Genomic DNA, 20,789 nt, shown 5'->3' on the forward strand with positions numbered 1-20,789 from the left:
TATCGGAAGCTTCTAAAGCCATTACATAATTTAATGGAATTTTCCAAGCTGATTAAAGGTACAGTCAACTTAGTGTATGTAAACTTTTGACCCAGTGGAATTGTGTTACAGTGAATTATAAGTGAAATAATCTGTCTGTAAACAATTGTTGGAAAAATTACTTGTGTCGTGCACAAAGTAGATGTCCTAACCGACTTGCCAAGACTATAGTTTGTTAACAAGAAATATTTGGAGTGTTTGAAAAACGAGTTTTAATTACTCCAACCTAAGTGTATGTAAACTTCGACTTCAACTGTTAGAATACATGATTGGGGGCAATGGGGCACAAGGAAGGCAATGGTATGAAGGAAAGTTTGCTATTCTGGTTAGAGTACAGTATAGCCAATTAATGATCGCAAGAATATTGGTTTAAATCCACAAAATGTATACTGTGGTAGCTATAGATCATACTGCCAAAATGCTATGCACCTTGCTGTTAGGGAAAGCCATGTTAAATCATATAGGCCTAATATGGTCCTTTGGACGGTGAAGCATGCGAGAGAATAATACCAGATTTTGGTGAGATAATTGCTGTATGCTACAAAATATTCACCATAGCTTACAAGGCCTTTTCTATGTGAGCAATATTTGAGATGTGCATGAGGCATTACACGACTGTTCAGTCACTGGGCACTAAAGGTCTTTTTTCTTTTTCTTACTTAATTTGCTTTAAAAGAAGTGGTATTATATTTGATTACTGAGATGCATTAAAGTTTTTCTGCACATATTTAATAATCTTTTGGAAACCATATTGATTATACTAATAAAGTATTTATTGTGGATCTATCTCTTGGCTCATGAATGAAGTGAGACGTAAGCCAATATCGCCCCTATGTGGTCGAAAAAGGATAAAACACGCATATTCATTTTGAAGGGAATTACTACACTTTTTGCTGTGATTACTATTTCCTATGAAAATTTTTCCTGTTGTCAACATTTTCAATTGTGTTTCAAATCATTTCAATTCAAATTATGATCATCAAATGTGCTAAGGTCTATATTAGCTTATTAGGCTACCAACAATCAAACCTTCAATTATAGTGATTAAAAGGAAGGGGGGCAAGGAGTCCCTAGAGAAGGCAAGAACAAGATGGGTGTCAGGAGTAGGGCAGCAGTATTATCATAAGTATTATCATAAGGAGACTTATACTTGGAAAACTGAGGAGGGATGGAGGGAAAAAGAGAGGGAGAGAGGTCTAAGAGAGAGAGGGAAGAAGAGGGTGAGCTTGAGTCAGATAAAAATGGTGGAAAATAAGGGAGATGGTTTGTTGAAGAAGAATGGTAGAAAGTGTAAGCAGAAGGAGTTGAAGACAGGAGGAGAAAAGGAAGTGAATGAGGGTGAAGTATCGGAGGTGGTAGGTGCTGTGAAGTTATTGGAGACGGAGGTATGTACCGAGGATCAGGAAAAAGAAGAGTCTGTGACAGTAGAAGTGAAGTTTATTGTTAAAAGTGGACTCTTGCCTTTTGGCTGATCCATTTGTGGTTTCATGGTGGGTGACAAAAGAGTTGGGTCATGTGGTATCGATGAGGGTAACCAGAAGTGGTCTAATGATAATTGTTAGTGTTTCTGCTGGGCAGAGGGAGAATGCGCTCGTAGTAAAACAAATGGGGGAAAGAAAAGTGACTTGTTTTGTTCTCAAGATAAGGGCACCAATGAAAGTGGTAATAACTTGGGTAGCAGTAAATATAAAAGTTGATCAGCTGAGGGGAAAGATTCCCGGTGTATGTGATGCTCGAAATTTGATGAGACGCAGACAGGGTGGCGAGAGTGGGGAAACAGAAGAGTCATTGTCTGTTGTTTTGAGTTTTGAAGTTGAGTCTTTGGCCGACAAAGTGAAGTTAGGATATATGTTATCCTATACAAGTGTATGTCCCGAATACATTACGATGTTACAGGTGTCAAGCTTATGGGCATGTGGCAGCAGTGTGTAAGAGGGAGGGTCCAATGTGTGAGAAACATACAGAAGGGCATGAGACAAAGGAATGTGTAGTATTGGGGAAAGTAGTGGAATGTAGAGGTCGACCGTTTATGATTTTTCACCGCCGATACCGATACCGATTATTGGAGGACCCAAAAAAAAAAAGCTGATACCGATTAATCGGACAATTTTTTATATATACATATTTGTAATAATGACAATTACAACAATACTGAATGAACATTTTTATTTTAACTTAATAAATACATAAATAAAATCAATTTAGTAAAAAAAAATAATGAAACATGTTCAATTTGGTTTAAATAATGCAAAAACAGTGTGGAGAAGAAAGTAAAAGTGCAATATATGCCATGTAAAAAAGCTAACGTTCAAGTTCCTTGCTCAGAACATGAGAACATATGAAAGCTGGTGGTTCCTTTTAACATCTTCTTCAATATTCCCAGTTAAGAAGTTTTAGGTTGTAGTTATTATAGGAATTTGAAAGACTATTTCTCTCTATACCATTTGTATTTCATATACCTTTGACTATTGGATGTTCTTATAGCCACTGTAGTATTGCCAGCCTAATCTCAGGAGTTGATAGGCTTGAAGTCATAAACAGCGCTGTGCTTCAAGCATTGCAAAGAGCTGCTGGCAAACGCAGGAAAGTGCTGTTTGAATGAATGCTTACGAGCCTGCTGCTGCCTACCACCACTCAGTCAGACTGCTCTATTAAATATCAAATCAGAACTAATTCTAATATAATAAATACACAGAAATACGAGCCTTAGGTCATTGATATGGTCAAATGCGGAAACTATCATTTCAAAAACAAAACGCTTATTCTTTCAGTGAAATACGGAACCGTTCCGTATTTTATCTAACGGGTGGCATCCATAAGTCTAAATATTGCTGTTACATTTCACAACCTTCAATGTTATGTCATAATTATTTAAAATTCTGGCAAATTCATTTGCAACGAGCCAGACGGCCCAAACTGTTGCATATACCCTGATTCTGCATGCAATGAAAGCAAGAGAAGTGACATAATTTCCCTAGTTAATATTGCCTGCTAACATGAATTTATTTAAACTAAATATGCTGGTTTAAAAAAAAAACTTCTGTGTATTGATTTTAAGAAAGCATTGATATTTATGGTCATGCAACGATTCATGCAACGATTGAGCTTTTGTTAAATCATCACCCGTTCAGCAAAGTAGGCTGTGATTCGATGATAAATTAACAGGCACCGCATTGATTACTTGCAACGCAGGACAAGCTAGTTAAACTAGTAATATCGTCAACCATGTGTAGTTCACTAGTGATTATGTTAAGATTGATTGTTTTTTCATAAGATAAGTTTAATGCTAGCTAGCAACTTACCTTGGCTCCTTGCTGCACTCGCGTAACAGGTGGTCAAATCAAATCAAATCAAATGTTATTTGTCACATACACATGGTTAACAGATGTTAATGCGAGTGTAGCGAAATGCTTGTGCTTCTAGTTCCGACAATGCAGTAATAACCAACAAGTAATCTAACTAACAATTCCAAAACTACTGTCTTATACACAGTGTAAGGGGATAAAGAATATGTACATAAAGATATATGAATGAGTGATGGTACAGAGCAGCATAGTCAAGATACAGTAGATGGTATCGAGTACAGTATATACATATGAGATGAGTATGTAAACAAAGTGGCATAGTTAAAGTGGCTAGTGATACATGTATTACATAAGGATGCAGTAGATGGTATAGAGTACAGTATATACGTATGCATATGAGATGAATAATGTAGGGTATGTAACATTATATTAGGTAGCATTGTTTAAAGTGGCTAGTGATATATTTTACATCATTTCCCATCAATTCCCATTATTAAAGTGGCTGGAGTTGAGTCAGTGTCAGTGTCAGTGTGTTGGCAGCAGCCACTCAATGTTAGTGGTGGCTGTTTAACAGTCTGATGGCCTTGAGATAGAAGCTGTTTTTCAGTCTCTCGGTCCCAGCTTTGATGCACCTGTACTGACCTCGCCTTCTGGATGATAGCGGGGTGAACAGGCAGTGGCTCGGGTGGTTGTTGTCCTTGATGATCTTTATGGCCTTCCTGTAACATCGGGTGGTGTAGGTGTCCTGGAGGGCAGGTAGTTTGCCCCGGTGATGCGTTGTGCAGACCTCACTACCCTCTGGAGAGCCTTACGGTTGTGGGCGGAGCAGTTGCCGTACCAGGCGGTGATGCAGCCCGCCAGGATGCTCTCGATTGTGCATCTGTAGAAGTTTGTGAGTGCTTTTGGTGACAAGCCGAATTTCTTCAGCCTCCTGAGGCCTTCTTCACGATGCTGTCTGTGTGAGTGGACCAATTCAGTTTGTCTGTGATGTGTATGCCGAGGAACTTAAAACTTGCTACCCTCTCCACTACTGTTCCATCGATGTGGATAAGGGGGTGTTCCCTCTGCTGTTTCCTGAAGTCCACAATCATCTCCTTAGTTTTGTTGACGTTGAGTGTGAGGTTATTTTCCTGACACCACACTCCGAGGGCCCTCACCTCCTCCCTGTAGGCCGTCTCGTCGTTGTTGGTAATCAAGCCTACCACTGTTGTGTCGTCCGCAAACTTGATGATTGAGTTGGAGGCGTGCGTGGCCACGCAGTCGTGGGTGAACAGGGAGTACAGGAGAGGGCTCAGAACGCACCCTTGTGGGGCCCCAGTGTTGAGGATCAGCGGGGTGGAGATGTTGTTGCCTACCCTCACCACCTGGGGGCGGCCCGTCAGGAAGTCCAGTACCCAGTTGCACAGGGCGGGGTCGAGACCCAGGGTCTCGAGCTTGATGACGAGCTTGGAGGGTACTATGGTGTTGAATGCCGAGCTGTAGTCGATGAACAGCATTCTCACATAGGTATTCCTCTTGTCCAGATGGGTTAGGGCAGTGTGCAGTGTGGTTGAGATTGCATCGTCTGTGGACCTATTTGGGCGGTAAGCAAATTGGAGTGGGTCTAGGGTGTCAGGTAGGGTGGAGGTGATATGGTCCTTGACTAGTCTCTCAAAGCACTTCATGATGACGGAAGTGAGTGCTACGGGGCGGTAGTCGTTTAGCTCAGTTACCTTAGCTTTCTTGGGAACAGGAACAATGGTGGCCCTCTTGAAGCATGTGGGAACAGCAGACTGGTATAGGGATTGATTGAATATGTCCGTAAACACACCGGCCAGCTGGTCTGCGCATGCTCTGAGGGCGCGGCTGGGGATGCCGTCTGGGCCTGCAGCCTTGCGAGGGTTAACACGTTTAAATGTCTTACTCACCTCGGCTGCAGTGAAGGAGAGTCCGCATGTTTTCGTTGCAGGCCGTGTCAGTGGCACTGTATTTTCCTCAAAGCGGGCAAAAAAGTTATTTAGTCTGCCTGGGAGCAAGACATCCTGGTCCGTGACTGGGTGTGCAGCATGCCACGCAGTTTCCTCATGGAATGCAATGTAATCGGGCCATAATTGGCGTACAAAAATGGCGATTAACGATTGTTATGAAAACTTGAAATCGGCCCCAATTAATCGATCAACTTCTAGTGGTATGTGTTAATTGTAGGGGTGCCCATGGAGCTGGAGATCAGAAATGTCTCGTGCGAGAGAGGCAGATTGAGGTTTACAGGGTTAGAGTAGAGCAGAAGTTGTCATATGCAGAGGCAGTGAAGAAAGTAGAGGAAGATGGGTTAACGGGGAGGAGTGGTGAGAGTAGTAGAGACATACCAGTACAGAGCGATTGGCCAAAAAGTGATATAAGTTTCAGTAAGATTGGATTTTTAGCATTTATATGAATGGTTATCAATTGTACTGCAGGGATGGATCCGAAGTCTCAGAACATTGAGATTGTGGTGGCAGCTGCAGAGAGGTATTTGGGTGTGTGAGACTTGACATCGAAGAGTTATAGGGTTTGTTAAGTGGTGATGTCCCACCCTTTCAGAATGATGGCATGAGGTAGGAATAAATACATTTAATTAGAGGAGTAGGGTGGTGTTCATTTTATTTCATATAATTTTGAAATGAGTGGGTGTAGTGTTAGATGGTAGAGTATTTACTTAGTACATTTTTATTTTTCAAGCAAAGTATTAGGGAGTTGTACTCAAGTCTAGTAGGTGGCAGTAATGCAAGAAATTAGATGCCAACCGCCGTTAAAACTCATAGAAGAAGAAGATAGTAATTAAAAGTTCTGTGCCAAACGAACTGGTTCGAATAACACACATGTGTTGATATACAGGTAACTGACTAAATTAAGGAAACACCAAATGTCTTAATAGGGCGTTGGGCCACCACGAGCAAGAACAGCTTCAATACACCTTGGCATTGATTCTATAAGTGTCTGGAACTCTATTGTAGTGATTTGACACCATTCCTCCACGAACAATTCCATAATTTGGTTGTTTGTTGATGGTGGTGGAAAATGCTGTCTCAGGTGCCACTCCAGAATCTCCCTTAATTGTTCAACTGAGTTGAGATCTGAGATGGTCATGGCATATGGTTTATATCATTTTCATGCGCATCAAACCAGTCAGTGACCACTAATGCCCTGGGATTGGGTGAATTGTCATCCTATGGCGGCAAAGCCATGGTAGCCAAAATAATGGCCTTCTCAGCATTTTATACATGACCCTAAGCATGATGGGATGTTAATTTCTTAATTAACTCAGGAACCACACCTGTTTGGAAGCACCTGCTTTCAATATACTTTGTATCCCTCATTTACTCAAATGTTTCCACTATTTTGGCATTTACCTGTTTAACCAACTGTCGTGAAAGTGCGCCCACTTAATTAGGCGTGTCGCAGTCTATCTGTATGACCTTATAGCCTACCTGTGGACGGGGGTGTTTGGTACGAGCAACTTGGATCTTTCCTCTTCATTTTCCCCCGCCTTTTTGTACAGGCGGACTGTGTGTCTCTACTCCGTTTTTTTTGTGATAACAGCTCGGGGAACTGGCAGATAGTCCTACCGCGAGCAAGAGATGGGGAACACGGTAACGAGGGATGACTTCGAGTGGGTATATACGGAGCAACCGCACTGTAGTCGGAGGAAGCAGATATTAGGTAAGCAGCCCATTCTCTGACGTCTGTTTCAATCGCCTACTGCTCAAAAATACATTGGCCAAAGGATTGTCATTTTGTTTTGTCGAAGGCATAAATGCTTGTTTACCCCTGTAAAATGCAACAGATGCTTCCTTAGGCTTAGCCATATAGTCTAACTAGGCTATATACATTTCACAATATGGATAAGACTACATAGTCTAACTTTTTTAATTCATCACCTTTTCTTTAACCATTGGTTATGCATGTTTTCACTGATTTACTCTTAATTCAATGAAGCCTGATCATATTGTACCACCAGAAAGATGCCGTTCCCATGCAATGATGACGAGTGATCACCATCATTCACATCCTACATCAATGACCACTTGACTGATAAAGTATAGGTTATCAGGTATTTTGATTTCTTGGGACATGACATCCTACTACTCGTGTATTCCTCCTGTTATCTATAGCCTAGTAAATATTGTCTTAGAGGCACAGGATATAGTCAAGACCGAAACTGGTGTAACCACCTGTTTGACAGGTAAGACAAGTTTTCCTTGCTAAGTAGTGGGAAACTTGGGTTCAAGGTGAGGAAATGCAGATACTACTTTTGAATGGGAGCTTCTTTATTTGAATGATTTTGGCCATCTTGCTCTGAGGCGCTACAGACAAATATTCATACTATTAGTTAGCTTTGAGTTTATTTCCTAAATTGCAGTCCCATAATTTTGATTTGAGTTTAGCCGAATGGACAGATGTACGTCATTGTATGATTCTGTTGGCCAGTGTGTCTGAGATTACTCTGATTTTAAATACACTATTTAAACCTCCAATAAAATGTATTTGTAAAAAGGGCTTCATAAATACATCAGCAGATGTCACAAAGTGCTTATACAGAAACCCAGCCTAAAACCCCAAACAGCAAGCGATGTAGAAGCACAGTGGCTAGGAAAAACTCCTTAGAAATGCAGAAACCTAGAGGGGAACCAGGCTCTGAGGGGTGGCCAGTCCTCTTCAGGCTGTGCCGAGTGGAGATTCTAAGAGTACATGGCCATTTAAGGCCAGATTGTTCTTCAAGAGTTTGAAAGGTTCATCGATGACCAGCAGGGTCAAATAATAATCAGTGGTTGTAGCGAGTGCAACAGGTCAGCACCTCAGGAGTGAATGTCAGTTTGCTTTTCATAGACAAGCATTGAGGTCGAGGCAGTAGGGAGTGTTGAAAACGGCAGGTCCGGGACAGGGTAGCACATCTGGTGAACAGGTCAGGGTTTCATTGCCGCAGACAGAACAGTTGAAACTGGAGCAGCAGCACAACCAGGTGGACTGGGGACAGCCAGGAGTCAAAGGGCTGTTCAATATCCAAATCAAATTTTATTTGTCACACACGGTTAGCAGATGTTAATGCGAGTGTTGCGAAATGCTTGTGCTTCTTGTTCCGACAGTTCAGTAATATCCAACAATTCCCTAATACACACATCTAAAGGGGTGAATGAGACTATGTATATCTAAGTATTAGAGGTCGACCTATTAATCTGTATGGCCGATTTCAAGTCATAACCGGTAATCAGCATTTTTGGGCGCTGATTACGTTGCACTCCATGGGGACACTGGGTGGCAGGCTGACCACCTGTTAAGCGAGTGCCGCAAGGAGCCAAGGTAGGTTGCTAGCTAGCATTAAACTTATCTTATAAAAAAAACAATCTTAACAATCACTAGTTAACGACACATGGTTGACGATATTACTAGTTTAACTAGCTTGTCCTGCGTTGCAAATAATCAATGCATTGCCTGTTAATTTATCATCGAATCACAGCCTACTTTGCCAAACGGGTGATTTTTTTTTTTTTTTAACAAGCGCATTTGCTAAAAAAAAGCACTGTTGCACCAATGTACCTGACCATAAACATCAATGCCTTTCTTAAAATCAATACACAAGTGTTTTTTTTTTTTCAAACCTGCATATTTAGTTCAAATAAATTCATGTTAGCAGGCAATATTAACGAGGGAAGTTGTCACTTCTCTTGCATTCTGGGTATATACACAGCAGTTTGGGCCGGCTGGCTCGTTGCAAACTGTGAAGACCATTTCTTCCTAACAAAGACCATAATTAATTTGCTAGAATTTTACATAATTATGACAACATTCAATGTTGTATAAATATTGCTGTTACATTGCACATCTGGATGCCACCCGTTTGATAAATGGAACGGTTCCGCATTTCACTGAAAGAGTAAGTGGTTTGTTTTCGAAATTATAGTTTCTGGATTTGACCATTATTAGTGACCTAAGGCTCGTATTTCTGTGTGTTTTATATTTAAGTCTGACTGAGCGGTGGCAGGCAACAGCAGGCTCGTAAGCATTCATTCAAACAGCATTTTCCTGCGTTTGCCGGCAGTTCTTCGCAATGCTTGCAGCACAGCTCTTTATGACTTCAAGCCTATTAACTCCTGAGATTAGGCTGGCAATACTACAGTGGCTATAAGAACATCCAATAGTCAAAGGTATATGAAATACAAATGGTATAGAGAGAAATAGTCCTAATAACAACAACCTAAAACTTCTTAACTGGGAATTTTGAAGACTGTTAAAAGGAACCACCAGCTTTTGTATGTTCTGAGCAAGGAACTTAAACGTTAGCTTTTTTACATGGCATATATTGCACTTTTACTTTCTTCTCCACACTGTTTTTTGCATTATTAAGACCAAATTGAAAATGTTTATTTGAGACTAAATAGATTTTTATTTGAATTATATTTAGTTAAAATAAGTGTTCATTCCGTATTGCTGTAATTGTCATTATCAATCAAATCAAATCAAATTTATTTATATAGCCCTTCGTACATCAGCTGATATCTCAAAGTGCTGTACAGAAACCCAGCCTAAAACTCCAAACAGCAAGCAATGCAGGTGTAGAAGCACGGTGGCTAGGAAAAACTCCCTAGAAAGGCCAAAACCTAGGAAGAAACCTAGAGAGGAACCAGGCTATGTGGGGTGGCCAGTCCTCTTCTGGCTGTGCCGGGTGGAGATTATAACAGAACATGGCCAAGATGTTCAAATGTTCATAAATGACCAGCATGGTCGAATAATAATAAGGCAGAACAGTTGAAACTGGAGCAGCAGCACAGTCAGGTGGAAGTTGAAACTGGAGCAGCAGCATGGCCAGGTGGACTGGGGACAGCAAGGAGTCATCATGTCAGGTAGTCCTGGAGCTCAGGTCCTAGGGCTCAGGTCCTCCGAGAAAGAGAAAGAAAGAGAGAAGGAGAGAATTAGAGAACGCACACTTAGATTCACACAGGACACCGAATAGGACAGGAGAAGTACTCCAGATATAACAAACTGACCCCAGCCCCCCGACACATAAACTACTGCAGCATAAATACTGGAGGCTGAGACAGGAGGGGTCAGGAGACACTGTGGCCCCATCCATATTACAAATATATTTTAAAAATTGTCAGATTAATCGGCATCCGCTTTTTTTTGGTCCTCCAATAATCGGTATCGGTGTTGAAAAATCATAATCGGTCGACCTCTAAGTATATGGATGAGCGATGGCCGAGCGGCATAGGCAAGGTGCAATAGATGGTATAAAATACAGTATATACATGAGTAATGTAATATGTAAACATTATTAGAGTGGCATTGTATAAAGTGGCCAGTGATTGGGTCTCAATGTAGGTATCAGCCTCTGAGTTAGTGATTGCTGTTTAGCAGTCTGATGACCTTGAGGTTGAAAAACAGCTTCTGTCTCTCGGGCCCAGCTTTGATGCACCTGTACTGACCTCGCCTTCTGGATGGTAGCCGGGGGAACAGGCAGTGGCTCAGGTGGTTGATGTCCTAGATCTTTTTGGCCTTCCTGTAACATTGGGTGCTGTAAGTGTCATGGAGGGCAGGTAGTTTGCCCCCAGTAATGCGTTGTGCAGACCGCACCACCCAATGGAGAGCCTTGCAGTTGAGTGCGGTGCAGTTGCTGTACCATGCTGTGATATAGCCTGACAGGATGCTCTCGATTGTCCATCTGTAAAAGTTTGTCAGGATTTTAGGTGACAAGACAAATTTCTTCAGCCTCCTGAGGTTGAAGAGTTGCTGTTGCGCCTTCACCACACTCTCTGAGTGGACCATTTCAGTTTCTGTGACAAGTTCCTTGGCGTACACAACTTTCCACGTTCTCCACTGCTGTCCCTTCGATGTTGGTTCTGGAAGGGCAAAGCACTTCTGGTTTTCATTATTTTCTTATAAGGGACTAATTTCTGGTCCTAGAAACCAGGTGAGTGCAATTAACTGACTGGTAGAAACAAACCAGAAGTGTTTTGGCCTTCCAGGACAGGAATTGAACAGCCCTGTTTAGATATAACACTCTAAATAAGGAATCAATAACTATTTATATCTGCCCAATCATCTTCTGAAATCAGCTGCATTATAATATTAAGTCTGTCACGAGAGCAGTGTAAAAGTAATACTGTGCCTCAATTTGATTTTTGTTTTCCCACCCCCTCCTTTCCTCCCTCTCCACAGCCAAGCACCCGGAGATCAAGTCCTTGATGGGCCCTGACCCCCAGCTCAAGTGGGTGGTGACAGCCATGGTCCTAACCCAGGTGCTCTGCTGCTTCCTGGTACGCGACCTCAGCTGGAAGTGGCTAATCTTCTGGGCCTACATGTTCGGCGGTTGCATCAACCACTCCCTCACGCTCGCCATCCACGACATCTCGCACAATGTGGCCTTTGGGAATAAGGACGCTATGTGCAACCGCCTTTTTGGCATCTTCGCCAACCTACCAATTGGCGTGCCCTACTCCATCAGCTTCAAGAAGTACCATGTGGACCACCACCGTTACCTGGGTGGCCATGGACTCGACGTGGACGTCCCGACCCACCTGGAGGCTCGTCTCTTCAGCTCCCCTGTACGCAAGATCCTGTGGCTCTTCCTGCAGCCGCTATTCTACGCGCTTCGTCCCCTGGTGGTCAACCCTAAACCTGTAGGCAGGCTCGAGCTGTTGAATTTAATGGTGCAGCTAGCATTCAATGCTTTCATAGTGTACCTCTGGGGGCTTAAGCCTCTGGTCTACCTGATAGCAGGTTCGCTGTTGTGTATGGGACTGCACCCGATCTCGGGGCATTTTATCGCTGAACACTATATGTACCTGAGCGGGATCGAGACGTACTCGTACTACGGGCCGCTGAACTATATCACCTTTAATGTGGGCTACCACATGGAGCACCATGACTTTCCCAGCATCCCCGGCAGCCGGCTTCCTCAGGTAACTCCCTTTTCATGAAGGATAAACAAATTGTTTAGGATGAAGGTGATTGTAAGATATTAACTAGACTTGGTTCAAATAGTTAAAATCTTTCGTTACTTTGAGTGTTTGCTTGAGTCTGCCCGGAGTGCCAGATGGGCAGGGTTTGACTTTTTTTTCTATTTGTTTAATATGCCAGACCATATCAAATGGGCACAGATAAAGTATTTGAATTGATTTCAAAGTAACCCTGGATTGGATGTGAATTGTGATATAGGATGTGAACTTGTCTAGGATATCAATGGTGAAATATAGCCACAGTTGTTTTCTGTTGACTAATGTGCCCTCAGTATCATTCCGTTTAGGGCAAACCCCTGGCCCTAATGATCGCTGAATCACACCAGTCATGTGGCATTCAACTCTAAACCTTGCTGGCATTCCACTGACAATTGTGAAAGATTCAAGGCCCATATTCATAGTGTCTCAGACTCGGAGTAAGTCACCTGTCCATATAATCTTATTTATATGATCTAAAAAGCTAAACTGATCCCAGATCAGCACTGACACAGGGCAATGCTGACGGACTGACATCAAAGGGACAATGGATACCGAAAAAGTTAGTACAGTGGTGTGGTGAAACAGAACACATGACTAGATGGCTTCATCTTGACTGCTGTTATGGGTGGAAGCACAACGCTGAGCAATTAGCTGTGTGTGTGTGTTTGGCTAACACTATGAATAGGAGCTAAGGTCTGTATCGTTTGTGTACAGCGGTCATTAGGGAGGACTGGTGACACCCAAAACAACAGTTAATGAGAACCTTGGTCTTTGTAGAGATGGTAAAAGTTGTTAGCTTACAGTATCACAGGATCATGAGGTATAAGGAGCAATAAAGCAGTTATGGTTGTGATGAATGTCTTTTCAAATAAACCATCTCACCTAGCGTAGTGGTACTGAGGGTGCTGCAGCACCCCCTGAAAAATAAGAATTGTTTTAAAAATGTTCTTTGGGAGGCCTTTATTACTACTGTATGCGTGGACAAAAAAAATAGTCCTCAGCAGTGCAGGGAGAATATCTCCAAGTTACTTATTTGTATACTTACCTTGAAAGCAGTCTATGGACAAGGAGAGACTGCAATCCACGCTTAAGGCTTGTTTACCTAGCCACTGCCAGCAGCTGTGCTAATAACAGTAAAATAAACATTTTGAACCAAGTCATTGTCAGTCTGAAAGATGGTGAAGCTCAATCTTTCACATTGCTTTGACTTTTGTGGTTCTAAAATGCAATGGGAACAAATAAGTTACTTTGTACTTTGGGTGAACTATCTCTTCAAGCAAAATAAAATGTTATAAAACCTCAGTTATGGAACAAATCCCATGAAGCCTCACAACGAGCCTCTAGATATGAGTTTCAGTCATAAACTATGGCGGAATGCTGCAGGCCCACCCCTATGTTTTCCCACCTGGCCATAGTGGTGTTCCTATTCTGTCAATACAGTATCTAAAGCGTTGTTCACACTGCAGAACGTAATGCTCTTTTTCAAATACGTTTTGGAATACTGACTGTCCAAACAAAGTTACAAGTGACAAAATGTGTTTTTTTTTTTTTTTTTTTTTTTGTGTTCAGACAGCAGTCATTTTCTGACATGGCTACTGTAGTGATGGGATGTGTGCACAGTGGTGTAGGCTGATTGGTGCCAGAAGTTAAGGTGAACAATGCCAGCCATTGACGTTGCTCTGAATGTTCAAAATCATATCGTAAGAACACTTTTAAAGCTTCAAAGGATAAGATGATCCAACTTTCAAATCAAGTCCTTATTGGCTAGCCAAGGCAGTCAACAAGCTAGCTCTTTAGCACATTCACAAATTTGTTGTAGCACATTCACAAATTTGTTTTGTAAACAATTAACAAGCTAGATGGTTTGAAATTGATCAGATTCCATGTGATTTCTGGCTGTTCAGACTGCAGGAAAATGAACAATCGGCTAGGCAATTTTATTTGAGTCACTTCAAGCTGCCAATGTGAACATGGTTTAATAACTTGTAGACCTACTTGTCAGACGGTCCTGTTATGACAGTTAGACAAAGGCAGACAGAAATGATAGAATGACAGGGTGACGTAAGCCTTATGAAAGAGATGATCTGATCTGGTTGGTCTAGTTCTATCCTGACTTAATGACGTAGTTTGACAGCCTATACCATATTTTAGGATTGTTAAAGTTTTGAATTTCATTCTTGTTAGGAGTGGACATTTAGTTTTCTGGTTACAGGCATGTGGCTCATACATAAATTAAACAACTGACAGGACACAAGCGGTAATGTGTTTTGAACAATGTTCTCCTGTTATGTTTTACAGCATTTATTACTTTTGTTACAATGGGTACAGGGATATTTCACAACCTGTTTGACACGTTTTATGTTTCAGAGTCTCACTTTTCCTCACTATTGGCATCTTGAAATGCCCTAGTCTCTCCCACTGGTTAAGCTAATCAAATTGAATTTGTATACTAGTTCTTTGTACAGATGGCCTTAAAAAAACATGTATCCCACACTCTGAGTAAGCTTTGTTTAGGCCCTTCTACCTTGGGTCATGATATAAAGATATACTGAACAAAAATGTAACTGCATCATGCAACAATTTCAAAGATTTTACTGTGTTAGTTCATAGAAGGAAATCAGTCCATTGTATAATGCGTTTAATTTAGGCCCTAATCTATAGATTTCACATGACTGGGCAGGAGCGCAGCCACCTGTGGGCACACCCACTTGGGAGCCAGGCCCAGCTAATCAGTGAGGTGTGTGTTTTTTTTTGCCTCAGTAGACAGACTAGCCATAGATAAGGGGCCAGTATTCATAGAGTAGGAGTGCTGATCTAGGATCAGCCCCTGTCCCGTCCATGTAATCTTATTATCATCTAAAAGGCCAAACTGATCAGAACTTACTGAAATGCTTTGTGAATATTGGCTGTGTACTTGTCTGTACACTAATGGATCCATTGATTATCATCCTCTGTGTGAGTTCTCATTGCTGTGCTATTTACTCTCATCCCTTCACATTGTAATTAAAATGAACTTTATCTCGCTCCCTCTTTTGTCCAGGTGAAACAGATGGCTCCAGAGTTCTATGATGATTTACCACAGCATGACTCATGGACACGGGTGCTCTGGGACTTTGTGTTTTGTGATTCGCTTGGACCTTACTCCAGAATTAAACGCACCTTCCCATTGGCTAAGCAAGACTAAGAGCCCATGCTCTTGATCTTCTGACCAATGATCTTCCACAAAAGTGGCTTGACAACCCAGCTGGCGGGGAGTGAAAGGCTTCTCATTTCTTGTCCAGATCTTTTACTCTGCAGACAAGACTGGTGTGCTGGTGTCACATTCAACTCACCAGCATGAGAAGACTCTTAACACTTTTGAATGTTATGTTACCTTAGAGATACTGTAAACTATGCTATCCAGATTTATTGTATATACTGGGTAGAATAAAAGGTACTCAGCTGATTGTGATGAATAATTGATCATAAACTTTATGGCTGTGATGGTAAATCTAAAAAGTTGCAGTTGTGCCCCCAGAAAAGTCTTCTATTTGTACATGAATTTCCTGGGTCATGTTCTTTATGCACCAAATGGGATGAACTACTTGAAGTTGTCCAATAACACAGATTTTTTTTATTGTTCCCTAAATCCCATCTTGGATTAATGATTCACTCAGACTTCTCATTCCTAACTCACAATATTGAACTAACTTGTTATAGTATTTAGTAATTGTTATGGCTTACTGGCTTGATCTTCTAGAGTACAAATGTTCCCATTTTTCCCTGATCTGCGTTGCAATAAGTAAATATGTGCCTAAGTTCCAATCTGTTTTAGCTGCTGCGCCTCAAATATGGTTGTTGACATACAATGATAAGCAAACACTAAAATCCTTTAGGCTCTTGTTTACATAGAATGCACTTCTTTCGTACCCTGCTTTAGAGTATTGCAGAAAGCAAATAGTATTGAATAATGAGATTATTATAGTGTAGAAAGGCCAAGCTATAGAGCACCATGAGATTGGCTCACACCGAAGTTCTAAAACCTAGAGGGGTGCAGCTATCGTTTCCATTTGTTGCTTTTGTGATGACACAAGGTAGCACAATGGAGGGCTGTCGCCAGAAGTCAATTCTAATTATGTGGCTCTATACAGGGTAGGCCGTCATGGTCAAAACAATTAAAACATATTTTTTTAACTGACTTGCCTAGTTAAATAAAGCAACAAAAAAAATGGTTTAATAGTATGTGTCCCAAATGGCACCCTATTACCTATATAGTGCACTACTTTTAACTATTTCCTTATGGGCCTTGGCAAACAGTAGTGCACTTTATTAGGGACATGACCCAAGTGGAACTTCACCTCCAATGTGACCCTCTCTGTTAACAGGGCTGTGTTCAGTGAGGTGAAATGTTACAGATAGAATTAGTAATTCCCAATTCTACTGGACATACAAATATATGTTGAACATGATACGTTTTGAACGTTTCACCTCACTGAACACAGCCCTGGTAACGTCACATAACATTCAGATAGAAAGCTGATAGGCAATCATTGTTCTATACAAGGTATTTCTGATGGGTCTGTAATGTTGCACCCTCCTGAACACAGCCCTGGTAACATACAGTATTATACAGTAGCACATGCCATTCCATGTAATGGAATTAGGATTAAAATGACTTTATTATCCTGAGATTGCAACATTTATTTGGTATTTTATGCGGCACATCTTTAAAACACAATATAATGAAACGTCAAACATGCAGCAGCAATACACCATGCAAATAAATAAGAAGCAAGTCAATATAACATGAGATGGTTGTAACTGTACAGGTGGGAGGATGGGTGGCAAGGAGAGGAGGGACAGGCATGTGTGCCAGGGATACAATTTATTTTGAAGGACACATCTATAAGTCACCACTCCACAAAAACATACCTTTAATCAACATTGACCGTATTTGACTATTGACCAGACACACCCTCCTTAATCTCTCTGCATTACCTAAAGTGGACACCAGGAGGTAGTGTTTTTAAAATAGCCACACCAATGCTGATTTTCAATGTTATTTTGGCCTACTGGCCAGGCACTGACTGGGTGGGGAATAACCCCAAACATATTGTCCATTCACCTTACTGTAAAATTGATGTGTTAGTGTTGATACTAGCCTGTTATTGCTCTGTGGCAAGGTTACAACGAAGGAATTGACTAAGGCAGAAACCAAATAGCACACTTGAATGTTATGAGCGAATCTTCACCCAGGAGTTTAAATCAACCCACATAGTACCCAGTGGGATACATCAAGAAGGGACTGAGTTTGTGTTCGGTAGGCACGTTGTTGGTGCCCTCATGTGCCTGGCGACGGTAGTAGCGCCGCAGGGCGGGGCTGCCCGGGTGGCACTGGCGCACGTGGAGGAAGTACTCTTCGGGACGGTTGGACGTGTAGCCACAGTCCTCGCACACAAAGATCTTGGAGCGGCGCTGGCGGTAGGCGTACTGCTGGCGCACGCCATGGATCTTCCTCAGGTGGGATTCAAGGGAGCAGCGCTGTGTGAAGGCCTTGTCACATAGCTCACAACGGTACGGACGGATACCTGGTGGGAGGGGAGAAAGGGTGAGGAGAGTGTGTGTGTGTGTGGGGGGGGGGTTAAGACTGAGCAGTGTGTGTGTCTGTGTTTTCACACCTCACCTGTGTGTGTGCGCATGTGCCTCTTGAGGTCGAAGGTGTCGTTGAAGCCCTTGCCACAGTAGCGGCAGGGGTGTCTCTTCACCATGCTGTGGCACTTGAGGTGACGCGTCAACATGCGCTGCAGGGGAAACACCTTGTGACACACCGAACACAGGAAGTCACCCGAGCTGGGGGGTACACGGGGGCGGGGCTGAGTGAGAGAAGGGATGCGGAGGTTAAGACACAGACACTGCTTCAATTTGCTGTCAGCTCTTTCATAAGGGACTCTAGGACACATTCAGTCAAACATGGTTTTTCATGAGTTGTGAACCTCCTTTTACAGCATATCACTAAGTTTTCCAGGTTTCCTCTGAGTGATGAACACGACTTGGAAGTATGGCATTCCGAGACTATCCACCTATACATAACTGTGTTTCACAGCAACCAACAGACATCTCATAGACACCAATGTCTCATAGAAATGCAGTGGAAGTTTACCTTGGCTCGGGATGCCAGTGTAGCAGGGTGGTAGAAATGACCCTGGTGCTGGCCCATGGTCCGGGACAGGAGATTGGACCAATCTTGGCCCCTGTCTGGCCCGACCTCTGGTCCTTCCCCTGGTAATGGTCCTGGTACTAGTCCTGATACTGAGGAGGGGGTAGCTGGCTCAGGCAGAACCACAGGTTTAGGGAAGTCAGGGCAGGTGACTGTTGTAGACTGCACCTCAGCATTCTCACACACTGAAAAGGTAAGAGACACACACTCAAAACACACCTAGACACCCATCTGGACAAGAGGAATACCTATGTGAGAATGCTGTTCATCGACTACAGCTCGGCATTCAACACCATAGTACCCTCCAAGCTCGTCATCAAGCTCGAGACCCTGGGTCTCGACCCCGCCCTGTGCAACTAGGTTCTGGACTTCCTGACGGGCCGCCCCCAGGTGGTGAGGGTAGGCAACAACATCTCCTCCCCGCTGATCCTCAACACTGGGGCCCCACAAGGGTGCGTTCTGAGCCCTCTCCTGTACTCCCTGTTCACCCACGACTGCGTGGCCATGCACGCCTCCAACTCAATCATCAAGTTTGCGGACGACACAACAGTGGTAGGCTTGATTACCAACAACGACGAGACGGCCTACAGGGAGGAGGTGAGGGCCCTCGGAGTGTGGTGTCAGGAAAATAACCTCACACTCAACGTCAACAAAACTAAGGAGATGATTGTGGACTTCAGGAAACAGCAGAGGGAACACCCCCATCCACATCGATGGAACAGTAGTGGAGAGGGTAGCAAGTTTTAAGTTCCTCGGCATACACATCACAGACAAACTGAATTGGTCCACTCACACAGACAGCATCGTGAGGAAGGCGCAGCAGCGCCTCTTCAACCTCAGGAGGCTGAAGAAATTCGGCTTGTCACCAAAAGCACTCACAAACTTCTACAGATGCACAATCGAGAGCATCCTGGCGGGCTGTATCACCGCCTGGTATGGCAACTGCACCGCCCTCAACCGTAAGGCTCTCCAGAGGGTAGTGAGGTCTGCACAATGCATCACCGGGGGCAAACTACCTGCCCTCCAGGACACCTACACCACCCGATGCTACAGGAAGGCCATAAAGATTATCAAGGACATCAACCACCCGAGCCACTGCCTGTTCACCCCGCTGTCATCCAGAAGGCGAGGTCAGTACAGGTGCATCAAAGCTGGGACCGAGAGACTGAAAAACAGCTTCTATCTCAAGGCCATCAGACTGTTAAACAGCCACCACTAACATTGAGTGGCTACTGCCAACACACTGTCAATGACACTGACTCTACTCCAGCCACTTTAATAATGGGAAATGATGTAAATATATCACTAGCCACTTTAAACAATGCTACCTTATATAATGTTACTTACCCTACATTATTCATCTCATATGCATACGTAGATACTGTACTCTATATCATCGACTGCATCCTTATGTAATACATGTATCACTAGCCACTTTAACTATGCCACTTGGTTTACATACTCATCTCATATGTATATACTGTACTCGATATCATCTACCGTATCTTGCCTATGCTGCTCTGTACCATCACTCATTCATATATCCTTATGTACATATTCTTTATCCCCCTTACACTGTGTATAAGACAGTAGTTTTTTTTTTGGAATTGTTAGTTAGATTACTTGTTCGTTATTACTGCATTGTCGGAACTAGAAGCACAAGCATTTCGCTACACTCGCATTAACATCTGCTAACCATGTGTATGTGACAAATAAAATTTGATTTGATTTGATTTGATAAGAAATAACCAACCTATGAGGCAACACCAGTATCAAACTGCCTGTGAGGCTATTCTATAATATTCTGTCCTCTGACAAAAACAAACCTGTAACTTCCCTACAAATGACAACAATACAACTCAAACTAAATGCAAATATGGATTGTCTGTATAAATGAATATATTATTATTATTATTATTAGGGTTTCTTGAACAAAAATTATATGTTGTAATAAATACAGTAATGATCAAACAAAATAACACTGCTCCAACACACCGGAAGTCCTACAATTCAGACATCTGTGGCATTGTGTTGTGACAAAACGTATTTTATTGTCCCGGAACAAGGTGACCTGTATAACGATCATGCTATTTAATCAGCTTATTGATATGCCACACCTGTCAGGTGGAAGGATTATCTTGGCGAAGGAGAAATGCTTATTAACAGGGATGTAAACAAATTTGTTCCAAACAATTTGAGAGAAATAAGCTTTTTGTGTGTATGGAACATTTCTGGGATCTTTTATTTCAGCTCATGAAACATGGGATCAACACTTTACATTTGTATTCTTGTTCAGTG

At 42.4% G+C, this 20,789-nt stretch overlaps 2 protein-coding genes across 2 annotated transcripts in view; one reads left to right on the forward strand and one right to left on the reverse strand.

Annotated features, from left to right (window-relative positions):
- The first annotated feature begins 6,697 nt into the window (after positions 1–6,697).
- Positions 6,698–15,740, forward strand: LOC112228330 (sphingolipid delta(4)-desaturase/C4-monooxygenase DES2). The gene is made up of 3 exons (XM_024393553.2): positions 6,698–7,022; positions 11,517–12,259; positions 15,336–15,740. The coding sequence occupies exons 1-3, from the start codon at positions 6,941–6,943 to the stop codon at positions 15,477–15,479; spliced, it is 969 nt and encodes a 322-aa protein (XP_024249321.1). The 5' UTR covers positions 6,698–6,940; the 3' UTR covers positions 15,480–15,740.
- A 1,030-nt stretch (positions 15,741–16,770) lies between these two features.
- Positions 16,771–20,789, reverse strand: part of LOC112228331 (putative transcription factor Ovo-like 1) — a 4,408-nt gene continuing 389 nt past the window's right edge. The window contains exons 2-4 of the mRNA XM_024393556.2: positions 18,435–18,676; positions 17,958–18,147; positions 16,771–17,862 (exon numbers count right to left, since the gene is read on the reverse strand). Of these exons, the coding sequence (XP_024249324.2) occupies positions 17,540–17,862; positions 17,958–18,147; positions 18,435–18,676 (755 nt within the window). The 3' untranslated portion in view covers positions 16,771–17,539. The remainder of the gene's footprint in view (positions 17,863–17,957; positions 18,148–18,434; positions 18,677–20,789) is intronic.

The sequence above is a fragment of the Oncorhynchus tshawytscha genome, linkage group LG30 (assembly GCF_018296145.1).
Source record: "Oncorhynchus tshawytscha isolate Ot180627B linkage group LG30, Otsh_v2.0, whole genome shotgun sequence".
In the NCBI taxonomy this organism is placed as follows: domain Eukaryota; kingdom Metazoa; phylum Chordata; class Actinopteri; order Salmoniformes; family Salmonidae; genus Oncorhynchus; species Oncorhynchus tshawytscha.